The following is a 20,272-nucleotide window of genomic DNA, read 5'->3' as shown; positions in this document are numbered from 1 at the left end:
GTATATTTACTTTGTTTGTTTGGCAGTTGACAATATATCTACATAAAAATTTAATTATTCTAATTTCTCTTGAACATTTCTATTTGTTCTCTATTTATGTCTTTTTGTAAAAGGTTTTCTAGTTACTATTACCTGGAAAGGAAAAACAAAATATGTATTTTACCAAAACACACTATATATATTCTTCATAGTAATCTGTTTGATATCATTTGTATCCATAATCATAGTATATTTTTCATATCATGTCTGCAGTCTATATCCCACAATACAGACCATACTGATTATTTTATACACAAGTTTTAAAGATAATACAAATTATCAAGTTCTTACCAGATCTTGCCCAGCACATCAAACAGAGAAATATATACACTCTCATTTGGAATCTGATAAAAGAAGCACTTAGATTCACCAGAAAAGAAATTGTGATAGTCAGTGAGGTTTCTCTTTGGTAGGACTGTTACAGTCTACTAGGTTTTAATGTAAAAGATCCCTGACCTTTGCTCCACCCTGCTTGTTGAAAAGGTGAGGTAGATTGTTTCTACCCAATTAGCTTGTGATTGTGAGAAAGACTTTTAAGTCAAAGACTTCGTAATAAGTCACAAACATTCAACCATACAAGTTGGATTTAAGGGAAAGAAAAACCTAATTATATCTTTCTTTATTCCTCTTAACCTCAGGATTTCAGAAGTGGTTAGGAAGAACGTATTTGTTGAAAACCTAGAGCAAATGTGATGTTAACAAATGCTAGAAATGGAAAGAGTCAGAAAAAGTTGGGTTTTATGTTAATTTTGATTATAAACTATTTTGTCTTTATACACCATAAAATCAATAATGAAATTCATATCCATAAAACTATCAAGTATAAAATATGGCTTTTTCATGTTTGTCACTATGTAACCCAAACTCAGTGGCTATTTTAAACGTTAAAATGCTAGCCTGTCTCTCTAAATCTATAATTTGAAAATGTAAAATATTTTTTAGTATAGCAAACATATTTTTCAATTATTATAGGTTTTATTTTCACACATTTACTTAATTTTTCTCTTATTTTCCTTCCAGCAATGAACTTCAGTAGGCAAGGAAAATAGAGAATTGTTCTAAATACATGCATTACAAGTTCAAAATTAAACTTGTTTTTTTTTTTTAATTTAAGTCTGTAAATTTCCAAATATACTTTACAAAAAGAAGTGTTTAAATTATTTCCTTGATCAACAGAAACCAGTCTGCAGTCTGGGGAGGTGTTTCATTGGATTCACAAACAGAATGGGTTATTCATTTAAAAATAATGAAAAATGTAATTGCTGCTGAAGCCTCATCATTATTTTGTGAGACTTCATTTTTAAAAGGGTGTCACCATTAACATTTTTGTATTGTTGACATTATTATAGATGTTCCCCACCCCTTGCCCCTACTTTGTCCCTCTCCAGCCAGCCTCGCCCTCCCTTCCCTCTGGCTCTAACCACTTTGTTGTCTGTGTCCATTAAAATTTCACTGAAGACCACCAAATAACCTAGGTCCTTTCATATTATTTAGCTGTATCAACTGCACTTTCCTAACCAAGGTATAAATAGACAACATCATTTCAAAATCTGGGAAGAAAAAATACATAATTGTCATACATGTTAAAAGAGATTTTTCTTAACCAGAGTATATGCAAATCAAAAGATATGTCTTTCCTATTTAACATAAATTATCCTTTTGCTTTGTGTTTTCGATGTGACAGGGTAATATGAATCTTGCACGTTATTTTCCAGATTACAATAAAACCTGAAGATACACTTCCCAGGTAAGCAGTGCCTGAAGGGAGTTAATAAGGAAATATATTGGTTTGGATAAGATTTATAAGGTAAATGAATTTTTAAAAATCAATAGGTGCAGTCATAATAGAAACTTGCAAGTATGCATTCATTTGATGAACATGTATTTGTTATACACTTATAACATGCTAGTTTCCTTCACCCCTTTCTACCCTACTATAATAATGTTGATGACAGAGGAAAGAAAGAACAAATGCAGACAGGATTTATATTATGATATATCAACTGAAGGTGATTAGTAAAGTTGCTGGCACACTATTTTGTATTTAAGTATGTCTCTCCCATTATGCGGTAAGCTTCAGGAAGGCAGATCATTATACTTACTTGTATTTCCCAAGGATTAAAGGCAGTGCCTGGCACATAACAAGCACTCAGAAAATACCTTTTAAATGAAGTAATTATATTAGTTCATTCAAATTAAGAAATAGAACTTGAATTCCAAAAAGTAAATTTACTTATCTAAAATCATAAAATTAAGTCCCTGGTCAGAGCAAATACAAGAATCAACCCATGAATGGGTAAATAGGTGGAAGAAAAAAACCAATGTCCATCTCTTTCTCTCCCTTCCTTTCTCTCTCTAAAATCAATCAATAAAAAATTTTAAATTAAAAAAAAATAAATAAAATAAAATTAAGTAATGTCAGAGTTCAATTAGAAATCAGGGTTCCAAAGATGTGTCTCTTTTCATTTGAAGAGATTATTATTTATTTTTATGTTTTTATTTTTTGGTCCACCAACCAAGCAAAAGCATGCCTTGTCAAATCAAAGTGAATTCTCTCCATGCCTACCTAATGGCCAAATGGTATCCTGATTACTTAAATGATACTAACATAATGATTTCAGGTTTCTATGTGGACATATGGTATCTTCAGAAAGGAAGCCAAGTTAACAGATAATTGCCTTACCAAAATACTGAGATTCTAAGTTTTCTTCCCCCTTTCTTTAAATTATCTTTATTATTTTTTAAGACTTTTAAAAATCTTCCTCAAGTAGGAATCAATTCTTTATTTCCCCGTTTATATTTACTTTATTTCATTCATATTACTTTTAAAACATACATAGTATAGTACTAGTATCTTATCAGCTTATAAAATATACATTTGCAAAATCTATATATATAAAAGCCTAAACAACCATCCGACTGTTCGACTATTTGCCCGGTAGCTATGATGCACAATGACCACCAGGGAGCAGCCACTCCAACCAGTAGAGGAGGGAGGCTGATTCCTCACGGAATTGGCCGTGGGTTAGGTTGCTGCTGGGGCACTGTTGGCCCCGAATCTGCTTCACCCACACCCCGGACCCTTAAGGGAATGTTGGAGACCTGGTCCCTTGGCCTGGCCTGCACCCTCTCGCTATCCGGAACTTCTCGGGGGATGTCAGAAAGCCAGTTTCCACCCAATCCCCACAGGCCAGGCTGAGGGACCCCACCAGTGCACAAATCCGTGCACAGGGCCTCTAGTTACTATATAAAACTGTTTGGAGACCACTTCTTTATGCAATACTGATGTCAAATAATCCTGGCAAAAGATGTAAGGAAAGCATGCTGAAGATGTGTTCTATAGTCCATGTACCATACCACACTGCTTACTTGAAGTAGGTACTTAAAAAATAGAATGGAATAATTTTCCAAGGCTTAACTTATTCTTCTTGATTATCTACTTGACAAATGAGTTTGGCATCTTAAAATATTCCTATTTGTGTTTTTTATGTATATTTTTTGCTGTTGATAGTATTACAGATGTCTCCCACTTGCCCCCTTTACCCCTGTCCTTCCAGCCCTTACCACCCGCCCCCCATGTCTTCACCACCCTATTGCCGGTGTCCATGGGCTACACATATAAGTTCTTTGGTTTATCTCTTCTCGTTTCCCCAAACCCACATCAAGGTATGTCAGTCTGTTCCATACCTTCATGCTTTGGGTCTAATTTTATTGATCAATTCATTTTGTTCATTAGATTTCACAAATAAGTGAAATCATTCTTTCTCAGACTGGCTTATTTTACTTAGCATAATATTCTCCAGGTCCATCCATGCTGTCCCAAAGGAATCAATTCTCCACACTGGGACACAATATACAAAGTACAGTCCTAATACAAGGTACAAATATTGTATCCTGTTACAGTGCCCAGCAGCCATTCTCAAGAATTCTGGCTTCAGTCACAAAACTTGCTATATACACTTTTCTAGTATTCCTTGGTATAGGCTGTTTTCTCAAGTTCAAATGCTTTCTAGTGTCCACCTAAAACCTCTGCAGCCATTTTCAGACTTTTCTAGGAAATGCTATCTAGGTGAATAAACTTTAGTTTTAGTATTCTATTGTAGCCAAATCCATGCATACATGCACACATTCATTCTTTCAAAAAAGAATTTTATAAAGAATATAATTTTAAAATCCTAATGATTCATTTACTCTTTGGCAACTGATTTTCCCCCATTAGCCTGACAGTATAAGGCAGTGATGGCGAACCTATGACACGCGTGTCAGAGGTGACACGCCAACTCATTTTTTGGTTGATTTTTCTTTGTTAAATGGCATTTAAATGTATAAAATAAATATCAAAAATATAAATCTTTGTTTTACTATGGTTGCAAATATCAAAAAATTTCTATATGTGACATGGCTCCAGAGTTAAGTTAGGGTTTTTCAAAATGCTGACACGCCAAGCCAAAAGGTTCGCCATCACTGGTATAAGGTAAGCTCTATAGAAATTTTATATAAAATGCTGGTTGAATAAATCTAGAATCAATGAATAATGTTGTGCCCAGAAATATTGCAGGCACTCCACAAGCAGCAGGGCAAACCCCTTCCACACTGGCCTTACTTATTCCCACCCCCCCCCCCACCTGCCCCCCACAGTCCCAGCCAGTCCCGGGCGGGTGCAGCGCTGTGGGCTGGCTCCTCAGGCAGAGGGGGCGTGGCTTCCCAGCCAGGCCCCGCCCCCGCGCGGCGCTCCAGTGCCCCCGCCCCTTGCCCGGGCAGCGCCGTGAAGCGGCTAAGGAGGGCGGCGTGTGGGCATCTCCTCAGTCCTCCGCCAAGACCGGAGGGATGTTCCCTGCTCAGGAGGAGGCCGACAGGACGGTGTTTGTGGGGAATTTAGAGGCCCGAGTGCGGGAAGAGATCCTTTACGAGCTGTTCCTTCAGGTACCGTCGGTGGGGAAGGGGCGGCGGAGGGGGCGGGGCGCGCGCAGCCGGAAGCGCAGCCGCAGAGGCGGGGCGTGCGTGGACCCTTGGAGCCCAGCGCCCTCTCCGCCCCAATCTTGGCGGGGCTCTGGTTTGGCTCCGCCCGGCGCGCGTCCCCAGGTGAGCAGCCGCGGGGTGAAGTGGCGCTGGGTGCGCCCCACACCGCGCCGGGCAGTGATGGGCCCGCCCTGGGCGAGGGCTGCGCGGAGGCTGCGGGCCTGCGCTGTGCTCGGCGAAGGCAGAGCACCGCCCTGTCACTGCTTCAGGCGATAAAATAGCGTCCTCACGCCTCACATCCCGCGAAATGGGATTTGTAAACGGTTCCCCACCCGTTACTTTATCCGCAGGCCCTTTTACGTGGAGGTGTCTGATAAGTGAGATTTGAGGTGATCTGCTCAGCTAAGTCATGACTGTGAGCAATTAATTCCCTGGTCGGTTCCTTTTATCTCATGCCCGGAAGACCCAGAAATATTCCAGACCTGCTGCCTCCAGGATTGAGCCTCTTGCCTCCTGTAAACACCTATTCCTCTTCTGTACACCTGGTTCTCACTTGCGAAAGGGATATACTCATTCAGCCGTTCATTCCGTCGTTTAAAGACCCAGAATTACATGGCAAACGCTAAGTGAGGTACTAAGCATACAGTTTAAGAGGTAGACTTTGGTCTTTTAAAAAGGGAAGACAAAATTAATTGCCAGGATTTGGGATAATCGACAGAAGAGCGGATAGATAGTATAGCCAAGTTTTTCGTTTGTTTGTTTTTAAGTGTGAGTTCTGACGTCAGCAATGTGACCTTGGGCAAGTAACTGAATATCAGTGCCTCGATTTCCTGAAATGTTGCTCGGGCGCAATAGTATCTCCAATATGATGTGTGAAGATTAATAAATGCATCCAGGTAAAACTACTGAGCCTGGCACTCACTGTGTGCTGCTGCCACCACTGCTGACAGTACTGCTAATGCTACCATCAAGAGAAATCAGGAAAGAGGGAGTTCCCCTATCGGAATAAGGACAAGTTCCCATTGAGACAATAGCAAAACCTGAATTTCCATGAGTAAGTATGAGTAGCAGCCAGGAAAAGGGTTCTTCATTTAGTTTTTGAAAGGCCCTTTGCCTCTGAACTAAAGTTCCCCTCTGTTAATTATACTAGTAGATACAATTTGATAGAGACAGTCCCTTCCAGGAATACAGTTTCCTGTCCTGGACATAAACCTTTTTAATATTTGAAAAATATGAAGTATAAGCCTTTTAAGCTTATCCTTCCAATAACTTGCCATCTTTTAAAACTTGCTTTTTAAAATCTGCTCTAATACTTGTCTTTTTCCTATAGTTATACCCCCCCCCCCCCAATATCATTAGAACTTGTCACTCTAAAAAAACAGAAGGAAAGGAGAGGAAAGGGAGGGAGAGAGGGGGGTTGGGAAACTTAATCGTTCTTTTTCTCCAGAAGGCTTTTTTATGTTGAGCCTCCAAAAACAAAGGAGGGGTGGGAGGAATAAGGCATGAAGGCCCCCATGCACATGTTATTTCTACTCAGTAAGGACTGGATCTATAGTCTCATTTTTTATGTCTACCCAAACAAAATATTCATCTTTTCTAATGATAAGGCAACCAAGCATATGTTTTTATTTTGCCTACGTCCTTTTCTATTCTAGAACAGCGATTTTCCACCTCTGCCACAAGAATTTTAAAACATGCAGTGCCTGACAATTTAGTCAGGGGCACTGACTTCTTTCCCCTTAGATTGTCAAATAAAAAAATGACAACAGCCAACACAACAACAGCCATCTGGTGTGAATGAATCAAAATTATAACAACTTTTTAAATCAGATTGGTAAAAAATATATTTTTGGTGTGTGCACAATTTTAGTAATTAGTTTATGTGTGTCTTAAGAAGAAAAAGGTTGAAAATCACTGTTCTAGGAGAGGTTGCTAAAGTGAGGTATCTTTTAGAAAGGCTTCAACCCAGCCAACCAGCAAATCTTGACAACTACAACACTATTAATGTATTTTATTTCGATAAAAAGATTAAGCTAATGTGATTGTTGCTACAAGCACATCTCTTGTTGAATTTTATCTTTCAACATGCTTTGGCATCTTTGAATTTATAAAATTCAAAGCATTTAAGATATTCTGTCCCTTTGTGATTTCATATATTTAATACCAGTGGTAGAAAAGTACTGATTAAAATTGGTTTTGTTACAATGCATTTATCTTTTTACTAGTGTCTTTCAAATTTCTGATTATCCTTTGAAGTGAGAAAGTAAGCTTTAATATCTTTGTACTTTTAACTAAGGAATGGAGTATAGATTTCCAGGGGAAAGATAATGAATTAAGTTTCAAAATGTTGAGTTTGAAGTACAATCACATGGAAGTCTCCAGGAGACTGTCTCTTAGAAAGAGGCACAAAAGAAGAAAATCAGTAGGAAAAAAATAGATTTTTTGATGAAGTGATCCTTGAAGCCAGAAGGGAGGACGAGCTAGTTCATGAGAAAGCAGAGAATGAAAAGAAAACTGATTCCTAAAATACAGCATCATTTGAAAGATGATAATTAACATTTTTCTTCAGATTAAAAGCAGTTTCTTACTACAATTATCCATCTCTACAGAGAAAAGCAATCAGTTTTAATTATGGTACAATTTAAAAGTTTGAGCCCTTCTTTATCAAATCTTAGCTGTTTATGTATTTCCCTCCTCTGATCATTACCATGGTGATGCAAACTTTTTCTTAGTTACTAGTATAATTAACAAAATTATTTGTTTTATAATATTTGACTCCACTTTTTTACTCCATATTTCTTATGACAGGTTCAATATCACATATTGAATATGTCCATATATGATCCTATCTAATAAGAGTAATGTGTAAATTAACCATCACTCTGCGACAAAGGTGGCAGTGCCCATAGTGGCCGGGGCGGGATGCTGGCAGCGTTGCCCTGGCAACGCGAGCCCAGTGTCCGTGCCCCAGCAGCGTGGAGGGAAGGGGTCCCGGCTGTGCGGATTGAGGGGAGGGGAGGGGCCTCGGGCCGGAGGCCGGGGCAAGGGATGCTGGCGTCGTTGCAGGCCAGGCTGAGGGACCACCACCGCCACCACCACCCCCCCCCCCCCACCGCCCCGTGCACAAATTTTGTGCACCGGGCCTCTAGTATTTTAATAATGCACCACAGAATAACATTCTCCAGTTGGATTTAGAGCCTTTCTGATTTTTCACTAATTATAAATAATCCACTATATATTAAAACATTTCTTGATGAAAAAACTTCTTACAGAAAAAAATTAGGCTGTGATAAATTTTTACTAGTTTTGTTTTTTGTCATAACTCAACCAATATTGGGTTTGTCATTTCATTTTTTAGTTATACACTGGTAAATGCTCTCTAAATTGTTTTATTAAACCTAATTGAAGGGTATTATAGTATTCCTTTCAAAATTTAGACCTATTACCTAGAATTTCCCATTACCTATAATTTCCTATTTTTTTATAGATATTTAATTGATTTTTTACAGAGAGGAAGGGAGAGGGATAGAGAGTTAGAAACATCGATGAGCGAGAAACATTGATCAGCTGCCTCCTGCACGCCCCCCACTGGGGATGTGCCCGCAGCCAAGGTACATGCCCTTGACCGGAATCTAACCTGGGACTCTTGAGTCCGCAGGCCGACGCTCTATCCACTGAGCGAAACCGGTTAGGGCAATTTCCTACTCTTAACACCATAAATGTTTTTTGATGAGCCAGAAAGTACCAAGAAAGTGTGATGAAGTGTAATATTAATTGTTAAGAAAATCTATTATTAGCAGAACTACATAAAGCTGTTATTGCTAACAGATTTTTTAAAATCTAAAACTAAATGTACTTGAGTTATTTGTGAAAAACATCTTTAGATTTATGAGAAAATAATTTTTAAGTTTTTTCTAGGCTGGGCCATTAACCAAAGTGACTATATGCAAAGACAGAGAAGGAAAGCCGAAGTCCTTTGGATTTGTCTGCTTTAAACACCCAGAATCAGTGTCTTATGCCATAGCTTTGCTGAATGGAATTCGTTTATATGGAAGACCGATTAATGTGCAGTATCGATTTGGTAGGTCTATCCAAGTGAGTTTTATTATTGTTGGTGAGTTCAGAAGTGTAAGCATTTTGTTTTCTATATAGCAAAGACCAAAAAAGTGCTCCCATAGTCTCTATTAAATTTTCTCAAAACACATGTTTAATTCATAATAGTATGTAATTACTAGTAATTAGTATTGCCAATTACATTGCCAACCCTATTGCATTGCTTCTGTATTAAAAATTTTAATATTCTATTTTAGTATCAGCCAGCAAATATCTATGATAGTTGCTATTGGCTATTATAAATTAGGCAAAATTTAAATGAACTGGAGACACACAATTCTAGCTTTTATATAGCAAAAATATTTGCTCATCCTTTTGTCATTGCTAATCCTATCTAATAAAAGAGAAACATGGTAATTAGCCATACCTCTGCTACCCTTCCCATTGGCTAATCAGGGCGATATGCAAATTAACTGCCAGCCAAGATGGCGGCCGGCAGCCAGGCAGCTTGAAGCGAACAGGGAGGCTTGCTTGCTTCAGTGACTGAGGACTCCAATGTTCCCCGCCTGCGCTGCCGGCCTCTGAGCTGCAAGTCTAAGAAACATTGTAACAAATATAGAAGCTAAACCAAACCCCAGAAACCTGTTTTCAGTCAGCCGGGATCTCAGAGCTGGAGTTGTAACAAAGTTTCAAATACAGAAGGTAAACAAAGGCCAGATCCCTGCTTTCAGCAGCGGAGGTCTCATAGCTGGAGCCGAGCCTCAGAGCTAAAGCTGGCCCAGAATAAAAAAAAAAAGAAAAAAAGGAGCGGTTGGGAGCTTCAGTCACCCGCCAGCCTGAAAACAGCCCTCAGCCCCTCACCCAGACTGGCCAGGCACCCCAATGGGGACCCCCACCCTGATCCAGGACACCCTTCAGGGCAAACCAGCCGGCCCCCACCCGTGCACCAGGCCTCTATTCTATATAGTAAAAGGGTAATATGCCTCCCAGCACCGGGATCAGCGTGACAGTGAGCAGCGCCCAAACCCCCTGATCGCCCTGTGGCTCTGTGTGTGACAGGGGGCGGGGCCACAACCTCCCTATCTGCCCTGCTTTGTTCGTGACAAGGGAAGACACCCCAACCCCCTGATCAGCCCTTCAGCTCTGCTCTGTGCCTGATAGGGGGGAGCTCCCCAACCCCCTGATCGCCCTGCGGCTCTGTGTGTGATAGGGGGCAGCGCCCCAAGCCCCTGATTGGCCCTGCTCTGTGTGTGACAGGGTGCGGTGCCCCAACACCCCCCACGGGCCCTGCTCTGTGTGTGACGGGGTAGAGCCATAACCTCCCCATCGGCCCTGCCCTGAGTGTGACAGTAGCGGCGCCCCAGTCCCCTGATTGGCCCTGCTCTGTGGGTGATAGAGGGCGGTGCCCCAACTTCCCTATCGGCCCTCCTCTGTGCGTGACGGGGGGAGCTCCCCAACCCCCTGATCGACCCTGCTCTGTGCGTGACAGGGCGTGGCGCCGCAACCTCCCCATCAACCCTGCCTTGAGTGTGACGGGGGCGGTGCCCCAACCCCCCAATCGGCCCTACCCTGAGCGTGACTGAGGGTGGCATTGCAACCTCCCGATCCGCCCTGCTCTGTGCATGACAGGGGGCCGTGCCCCAACTCCCCAATCGGCCGTGCTCTGAGCCCAACCAGTGGCTGCACCTAGGGATTGGGCCTGCCCTCTGCCACCCGGGAGCAGGCCTAAGCCAGCAGGTCATTATCTCCCGAACGGTCCCAGACTGCGAGAGGGCACAGGCCGGGCTGAGAGACTCCCTCTCCCCCCCGAGTGCACAAATTTTTGTGCACCGGGCCTCTAGTATATGATATAAAATACCTACTATTTGGAAGATATAGTAGGCAACAGTCCTTCTTCTTGGAACTAGGGGAAGGAATCATGTTATGTATATTGCCCTGGATCTAAGCCCCTTTAAGAGCAACTGACCAAATCCAGCTCCAGAGTGACCCTTTATAGTGGTGGAAGAAAGCTTCCTGACATGAATAGCCTCGAGTGCCTTCTCCTATACACATGCCAAGAACTGATCATCTTTTATTAGATATCTCGAGAACACTACTAATACTCTAGGCCTTTTATGTTCGAAAGGACTGATAGAGGCAATGCTTGCAATGCTTCTGTTGCTTCTCTCCCCTAAATGATTCAGGCTTATTGATATATCTCTTGTTTGTTTGTTTGTTTGTTTTTATTTCTCTTCCTATGCAAAAACAAATAAGAATAACAAAACAATGCCTTGTTGCAAAGGAAAAGTGCTTCTCTTTGCATTTCATTCTGTTAATTTCTTTGCAAAGAAAATTGGCTGCATCATGCTCTCAGCACTGTCCCATTCTACCAGCTTTTAATTAATAAAAGCTGGTGGAATGGTCCAGGACATCATGTTCTAACACTTCCCTACACAGCTGCTTAGCATCCTATGTAAGGTTGCATTGGCTTTGTCAGTGCAGTTTAAAGAACTCATGCCGTATACATGGGAGGCAAATAACACTGATGAGTTGCCATTTTTAGTTTACAGGTGTATAGAACAAAACAGCATGTATCTTATATGGTCCCATGTCAATATAATTTTATTGTAGAGCCATTGCTTTCGACAAAGCCTGATTATAATTTAGTCATTTATAATAATATAAACAATCTGTAAATATTACTTGAGAGACCAATAACATATTCATGTATCTTATATGAGTATAGAATTTTACTTAATACTACGTCCATTTTGGTTTGGAGGGTTTTTATGGTTTTATGTTAGAACTCAAAAAAATTATACAATGAAGTAATCACCATGTTATTCTATTTCTTTTAAAGGGAGTTCTCGCTCTTCTGAACCAACTAATCAAAGTTTTGAGAGCTGTGTTAAGATCAATTCACACAGCTACAGGTAATTAAAATATTTTTTCATGAAGGTAAAGAAAATAAAGATGTTCTCGTGACAGGAAACGTTTTGGATTATTGTAAACCTTACCATTTAGGCATACAATAAAATTAAGGAATTCATTTTTTCTGAAACCATGAAAAGTGACAAGATATTTTCATTTAACTTCAGTCATACTATTTTCAGTAGCATGTGGTGTAGGGAGTTATATCTGTATATTCTTTACCGTTCATTATGCTCTTTTCATAGCTGTTAATCATTTAAGCATCCAAGGCCTCGTTGTGATGGATCAGTTAGCCTTCTGTGGTACTACTCTCAACACTTACAATTGGGATATACACCTATTCATCTGACTGCCTCTACCTGCCTGTGTTAATTGCACTCTTCCCAAAGTATACTTTCTGTCGCAAGGATTATTAGTATTAACATTAAAATTGTACAATACTCTGGAGCAAGTAGACTAATGAAGACAAGCTATAGATCTAGCCAGTTTTTGTAACTTAATTTTTTGAACATCTCCATAGAAGAAAATAGTACACTTTGAAATGAAGCTTTACACACCACAGTTTTAAATTAGCAGTTTTTATTACTATATGAATGTGTAGAAGAAATCAGCAGCCCTGACTAGTTTGGCTCAGTGGATAGAGCGTCGGCCTGCAGACCAAAAGGTCCCAGGTTCGATTCCGGTCAAGGGCATGTACCTTGGTTGTGGGCACATCCCCAGTAGGGGGTGTGCAGGAGGCAGCTGATCGATGTTTCTCGCTCATCGATGTTTCTAACTCTCTATTTCTCTCTGTAAAAACTCAATAAAATATATTTAAAAAAAAAAAGAAATCAGCAAATACGTGTTCATGTTAACATCAGTACATTTAGGAAAGAGCATAATTTATATAAACAGTGAATATACATTCAAAAATAAATTGAGAAAAATGTCTACATTTTTTTGACTGTTCAATATCTGTAAAATATTGAATTTACCCTTGATAATTATTAATGACTTGCTCTGCTGTCTTCATATCTAAGTGTTCTTTTTCTTTATAAAATTAACATTGCTTACTATTTTCCTATCAAAAAGCCAAATGTGACTCTAAACACCAGGCCTGAGCCCGGCCAAGGCCGGTTGCTGAGCCCCAAGCTTGGGCCAGGGCCTGCACTGCGGGGTTCGCATACATTTACCTTTATTTCTCCCGGGATGGCGTCCTGAACTCCAGGCTACAGTTAGAGAGTTCACTCAAGTTGAGCAGGTTGTCCCGGTCCCGGTTAATTAGTGAGAGAGTCAAGATTAGAACTCAAAGTTCATGCTCGAGCACTAGGTCCCATCCGGCATGTCTTGAGTATGTGTTAGGAGTGACTGCCATGGACCAGCCCTAACCGCCGTGGCTGTGAGCCTCATTCAGTGTCTGTCTTTCCTGGGGGCTATGGTCTTGGAGTCACTTTGCCTCCCTTAGAAAAGATCACTATATGGAAAATCATCAGTTCAAGTTGGCACTGAGTTTTGGAGAAAAAGTATTGGAGTAAGAAAGCTGGTTTTGGTTGTAGTTCCATACTGAACAGTAGGACTTAAATTCACACATTTGTCTCATCTCTAAAGTGGGGATAAAATTTAGCTCACAGGAATGAAGGTCAAATTTATATGAAAATACTATGTAAAAAAAAAATAATAATAATATGGCATACTGAAATATTGAGATTTCAGCATGTAGCTATTAATATGACTTAAGGTGCTGCTATACCTAATTAACTGATTATTTGTATATGTATGTTTACAGTTAATTGTTCTTAACCACATTCTCTTAGAGGAGCGCTCTCTCTCTCTCTCTCTCTCTTTCTCTCTTTTTAATTATAAAGAGCTGTGGTTTTATTTTTAAGAAAAATGGACATTTGAGGGTTGGAATTTTAACTTTTTATTATTTTCTTTTACCTTTCCAAAGAAATGAAGAAGCCATGGGCAGTTCTTTCTTTCCCATGCAGTTCTTTCCAACTAATAATGCAGCTTTACCTCAAGAATATTTTTTCTTTCAGAAGATGGTAAGTTTGATATGCCTTTGGTTCAATATATAATGTGATGCAAACTGTGAAGAATATGAAAACTATTGGGAGCTTACAGTGCTCAAATCTAATCTTGGGACAAAGTCAGCAGCTTCCCAGAACACTTTCCCCCAATGGCAGAGGGCTCTAATACAGTTGTCTTAAGTCCAGAACATAGTACCTACCTCAGCAAACAGCCAGCATGTCCGTCGAAGAGTAGATGAGAGTGATGATGCACTGTGGTCCGAGTAAAATTTGAGTAGAGTTGTCATTTAAGTGACGTTTTGTTTTTTGTTTTGTTTTGTTTTGTTTGTTAATCCTCACCTGAGGATATTTTTACATTGATTTTTAGGGAAAGTAAAAGAGAGAGAGAAAGAGAGAAGCATCCATGTGAGAGAAACAGAGATTGGTTGCCTCCCACATGAGCCCCAACCAGGCCGGGGAGGACCTTACAACCAAGGTACATGCCCTTGATCAAAATTGAACTCGGGATCCTTTGTTCTGCATGCTGACACTGTCCACTGAGCCAAACCGGCTAGAGCTTACATGGCTGTTTTAAAAGATATTTTTTAGAATTGAATTATTTTATTTGGTGAATTGTTTTTACATAATGTAAACATTAATCACAAATATATTGCTTTTGGACTTGGATTAATTTAAGAATATTTTTTTTTAACTAGAGGCAAAGATTTTTAATGTAATAAAATACATTATTTCCAAAGACTCTCAAAAAATATGGTTTTGGCTTAGAAATCTTAATTATGATCTTTATTATTAAAGGGGAACTTGGGAAATTATTTGTTTTTCCAGCTCATAATTTTATACATAATAAAATTGAGGTCCAAGAATATTGATAAACAAGCCCAAGATTGTACTTGTTACTGACATATGTGGGACTATAACACAGGTATTCTGATTGACAGGGTGGGGTTTTTACAAACATCCAGCATACATGTGAGCTTCAGATTTTAAAATAGCTGTTTTCACTTTTGTAAAAAAGGAAAATTGGTAATTTAACTTCTGGAAAAAACTTTTCTTAGCTATAGTGAGCTACTCGTAAACACCAGTTCTCATCTGAAGCTGTCAATATCTTTTTCCCAGCATTTTTAATCTTTGGTAGATCTGAGAAAAACATACACATACACTTACTCACTCTCATGTTATCTCTAGTAATCTTTAATGTACTTTGAATAGTTAGAAATTTGAGTTAAAAATTACTTCAAAAAAAGAAAGAAGTGTATATCATAACCATTGACAACGGTGCTATACAATATAGTGGCTATTAGACACATGTGAAACCAAAAACTGTATCACTGTGTTATTTATACTGTAACCAATATAAAATTTAAAATGTTATTAATTCAGTTACTGGAAAACTTTTACTTATATTTGAAAGAACTTTGATATGTGTATCTACTTTCTCAAATGTACATTTTATGTAACCTAAATTTAGATCAAGTATTTTCTATGAAAATTTTCATCGGAATTGAGATATACTGTAAGTATAAAATGTATACCAGATTTTGAAGACTTAGTATGAAAAAAGAAAGTAGAATATCTCATAATTTTTTATTGGTTACATGTTGAAATGATAATATTTTGGATATTTTGAGATAAATAAAATGCATTATTTATTGCACTTGTTTTATATATATTTTATTGTGCCTACTTGAAGATTTAAAACTACATACTTAGCTTGCATTTTATTTCTATAGGACAGAACTAGACTGTACTGTAGTAAGCTGTATACTACTTGAGTCTTTGTTAACTATTTAAGGAAACTACCACATCTCTACTTTACAAAATCATTGCCTTTCTTATACTAATACACAGTTTGATTTTCTTGTAGTTATTTGTATAATGCATGTAAACTGTAAACTTTTTTAACATTTTGGTCATGTTTTGATAAATGAATGTGTTTTTTTTCCCACAGCAGTGGCATGCATGTAATCCAGCGCTGCAGCTTCCTTACTGTGAGATGACAGCACCACTTCCTAAGAACACAGCTATGCCTCCTTCACTAAACCATGTTCCAAATCTAGAGGCTGGACCCAGCTCTTATGAATGGCCTCACCAACAACCACATGATCCTGACCTTTACCAAATTAATAAACGAAAGAGGCAAAAACAAACTAGTGATAGTGATAGTAGCACAGAAAACATTAGAGAAAGTGAATATAGCAAAAAGTTCCGAAAGTGTAAGAAGAAGAAAAGATATTAGTATTACCTTCAAATTAATTTATCTACACTGGTCTTGATGCTTTTAAAAGGAAAAAGACAAAAAAAAAAAAAAAAGCCTGTATTCTACCAAGTGACAAATGTTATGGCTTTCTTATGTACTTTGATATATATAACTAGTGGCCCAGTGCACGAAATTCGTGCACGGCAGGGTAATATCCCACAGCCTGGCCTGTACCCTTTCCAATCTAGTACCCCTTGGGGAATGTCCGACTTGGGACATCCCTCTTGCAATCCGGGACTGCTGGCTCTTAACCACTCACCTACCTGCCTGCCTGATCGCCCCTAACCACTCTGCTGGCCTGCTCACCCCCAACTGCCCCGCCCCTCCTGCCCCCCCCCCCTGCTGGCCTGATGGCCCCCAACTGCTCTCCCCTGCCAGCCTTATGGCCCCCAACTGCCCTCCCCTGCTGGCCTCATGGTCCCCAACTGCCCTCTCCTGCAGGCCTCATGGCCCCCAACTGCCCTCCCCGGCTGGCCTCATGGCCCTCAACTGCCCCCCCTGCCGGCCTGCTCTCCCCCTAACTGCCCCCCTGCTAGCCTGATGGCCCCAACTGCCCACCCCTGCTGGCCTGATTGACCCCAGCTGCCCCCCTTGCCAGCCTGCTTGCACCCAACTTCCCCCCCTACCACCAGTCTGTTCACCCCCAACTGGCCCCCCTGCCAGCCTGTTCACCCCCAACTGCCCTCCCCTCCTGGCCTGGTCGCCCCTAACCACCTCTGCCTCAGCCCCGCCACCATGGCTTTGTCCGGAAGGACGTCGGGAAGGTCTCCTGGTCTAATTAGCATATTACCCTTTTATTAGTATAGATAATATGGCATCTGATTTGCTATTGAAATTTTGTTTTCAATTACAAAAATTTAAAGATAATATACTACTACTTGCTTTGGTAATGGTATTGCTAACACATTGTCAACAAGAAATATACTTTTGAGTGATATATTTTAATAGTGATAATGAAATTTCACTAAACTGTCAATCAAAAGCCACTTATGGATAAGGCACCATGCTTTCCTAGAGTGTTGCCTATATGGAATGGTAGATTTTCTAAGTGAAACTAGTACACATATTTAAGAGTTACATGTTGTTGTTCCTAACAAAAATGGAATAAGCAAGCTTTAGTTTTCTTTGCTAATATCATTTTTTTATTTGTCAATATGACATTCTCAGCCTTATGCTCCTGCAGGTTTACTGTATTTCATAAAATGAGGATATATGGCAGTGATACCTAAGGAAAAATGATTAATATGGAGCTATTTTTTGCATCATTCCCTTTTTATACAGCTGTATATAAATATGAACATCTGCCTGTTCTCACTTATTTCATGAAAATTAGTTGGCTATGTCTGAATTTATCATCAACTTCTTTTACCAACTGGGTTTAAGAGGGTATATTTAACAAGTAAATCTTGATAATAATAGACTATTTCATTAATGTATGATATTTAATATTTATTTTCAAATCAAGTTTCCTATTTCTGGCTTGTTTATTTAACATGTAAAATTAATGGTTTATTTGGACATTTTTTTCATGTTTTGGCTCACCATAAACTAAAACAATGGAAATATTTATTTATTAAAGCTAATTGAAAGAATCATTGGGAGGTCCCCACCCATTTCAGTAGGAAAAGCCATGCTTGGATAGTTCTTTTTCATGTTGAATAGTATTCTGTAGATCTTTATTATTTAAAATAATAAAGATGTTTTTAGCAAAGTGAGTAACTGAATTTAACTTTTAGTTATAAGTATATAATGCCTTATATTAGGCTTGTATTAAATCTGAATATTAGTCTATTTCCATCTGGTCCACATGAAAAACTAAATTCTGCTTATTGTAGGTTGACATGTATACTTTCATGTTCCTAACTATTCACACTAAAAAAAAACAACAACAAAAACCCACATTTTTTTTTTCTTTTTAAGTTCACGTTTTTTGCAATTTAGAATTATGCCAAAGGGAGAATATATTTCTATGTAAATAGGGAAAAAAAACCTTAGCCCTAAATTATTTCAATGTGTTTGGCATTGTAGGGGAAATTTACAGGCGAAATGTCTCTTAACAAATAAGAGTAGCATATTTGTAAGAAAATTATCTTGAAATACTGTTACAGTAACTAAAATCTTAGAACTCCAAGGAATTCTTGCATCTTCTTTCAGGCAGGAATTAACTCAATAGCAACTTCAGCAAGTCAGCCAATAAGAAACAACCAGAAAGCAAATTTACCTCTTTACCTAGTGTCTTTCGTTAGAAAATATAAAACTTCTCTTAAAATGTTAATAGTATCTACAATCCTATGTAATTTTAAATTATCTATTTTCCCAATACTATATTTTAGTTAAAATTTAAATTATTTGCCTTAGAGTGTTTTGTTTTTCCATTTTTAAGTCTCCACTCTCAAAATCTATTTATTTTTAAGTATGTATACATTCTACTTCAATTGTTAGATGAAACATTAAATTTGAGAACAAAATCAGTCTTTTATTCTCATACTGACTAATTAATTTTTTCAAAATTTGTTTATATAATGTAGTGGGGGGAAAAAACCAACAATAGATAAAGTAATTAGAATTAAAATTGGTCCAAAAGATGAATGCAAAACACACCCTTGAAATATGTAAGTGTGCATATTCTACCTCATGTTTTCTATTTCTATACATCCTAGTAAACCCAGTTAAATCAGAATTAAGGGTCTGTTTTCTCATTTTTTTTCCCCATTGAGCAAAATGAATTAAGAGCCTGAGCTTGATTTTGGTAAATATGAGCATTATTATATAAATCTCAATAGAAATATTTACAATTTAAAGCTAAAAAAAAAAAATTTAACAAAAACTGATACCTGCCTTTCCACTTCAAGCCCAGGGAAGGTGAGTGAGCACAACCTTTCTAGTTTTTACTACGCAGTAATTGCTGAGGTTGTTAGTGATGATTTTATTCTGCCTGAGCAGAGTGAGTCCTACAAGTTCACATGTTGCCCCAACTGTGGGCTAAGTAAAGTTTTCTTATTCCCAGTCATGACCAACCTGCAAGAATCACTTCATGTGCATACAAAAATTGCCCTAGCAAGTGAGGAGCAGTGATCTAGTATCTGATTCTCAGTTTATCTGTTTCCTGGTAAAATTTTCTTTTGAGCTTCCAATACCATCTTTTTATATCAACAGGTTATATAAGGATTAAGAAATACATATGCAACTGAAATTGTAAATAGATAACATAACCAGTATAAAGATGTAAACTAACATTTTTTCTGAGTTGTAAACCCTGAGAAAGATTAAGCCCAATAACCCTACATAATATCATCTACTGCAAGGAGCCTGCCTCTAACAAGAAATTGGCTCAACTACTTGACCTTGTTTGGGGAGCTTAATATATGAAAACATTCTTTAAATGAATAGTGTTAATCTAATACATTATTTGAATCCTAATAATTACTGTCTTTGCTTCTATATCTATACAATAAAAATGGTAATATTCTGTTTAGGAAAATGACCCTCACTCCACCTGCTTATCTCATGCTGACAAATGCTCATTGATTTTAACTTGCCTCCAAGTTAATCACAAGGGAAACATGCAGACTCTCCTATTTGCTAATCAAAACCCTGGAAGTTATTCTAGACAATTCCCTTCCCTTTATTTCTAAGTAACCACTGTGACCTTGTTCGGGTTTTCTTCATTTCCTGCTTGGAGTATTCATTAAGAAAATCAATCAACAATGAATATCATTCTAAACACAGATTTTGGTGCTGAGACTACATCACTGAAAAAGTATGGTCCCAACATTCAAGGAGCTTATGATCTAGTGGCAGAGATGGACAGTTAGAAAGGCGATTTCAGGAAAATGTTGTATCAGAGGTAAACACAGTTCAATGGAAGTGCATTAGAGTCTCCTTTCTTCAAGAAAATAATCCTCGGAGGAGGAGCCAATCACTTGAATACACAGAATAAAAAGAAGGAATCTAAGACTCCCCCCTTTGCACATCTTCAGCCAAGTTTTGGGCCAGTAGAAGTAAAATGTCTTGCCTCTTGTCAGTATCACTTCATTCTCTCAAG

At 38.6% G+C, this 20,272-nt stretch overlaps 1 protein-coding gene across 1 annotated transcript; it reads left to right on the top strand.

Moving 5' to 3' along the window:
* Positions 1–4,812: 4,812 nt before the first annotated feature.
* RBM11 (RNA binding motif protein 11) lies at positions 4,813–18,609 on the top strand. Its single transcript, XM_070403496.1, has 5 exons — positions 4,813–4,962; positions 8,917–9,079; positions 11,891–11,963; positions 13,889–13,985; positions 15,919–18,609. Exons 1-5 carry the CDS (start codon positions 4,867–4,869, stop codon positions 16,204–16,206), a joined length of 717 nt encoding a protein of 238 aa, XP_070259597.1. The 5' UTR covers positions 4,813–4,866; the 3' UTR covers positions 16,207–18,609.
* The last annotated feature ends 1,663 nt before the right edge of the window (positions 18,610–20,272 follow it).

The sequence above is a fragment of the Myotis yumanensis genome, unplaced genomic scaffold (assembly GCF_028538775.1).
Source record: "Myotis yumanensis isolate MYYU_CA2020_CCGP unplaced genomic scaffold, mMyoYum1.0.hap1 SCAF_2, whole genome shotgun sequence".
NCBI lineage: Eukaryota > Metazoa > Chordata > Mammalia > Chiroptera > Vespertilionidae > Myotis > Myotis yumanensis.
This window is presented reverse-complemented; position numbering and strand designations above follow the sequence as displayed.

Bases quoted from the DNA above. Each gene is read 5' to 3' on its own strand.
- RBM11 (XM_070403496.1), top strand. From the start codon at position 4,867: ATGTTCCCTGCTCAGGAGGAGGCCGACAGGACGGTGTTTGTGGGGAAT. The intron at 4,963-8,916 runs GTACCGTCGGTG...AGTTTTTTCTAG, and splicing joins TTTACGAGCTGTTCCTTCAG to GCTGGGCCATTAACCAAAGT. The intron at 13,986-15,918 runs GTAAGTTTGATA...TTTTTCCCACAG, and splicing joins ATTTTTTCTTTCAGAAGATG to CAGTGGCATGCATGTAATCC.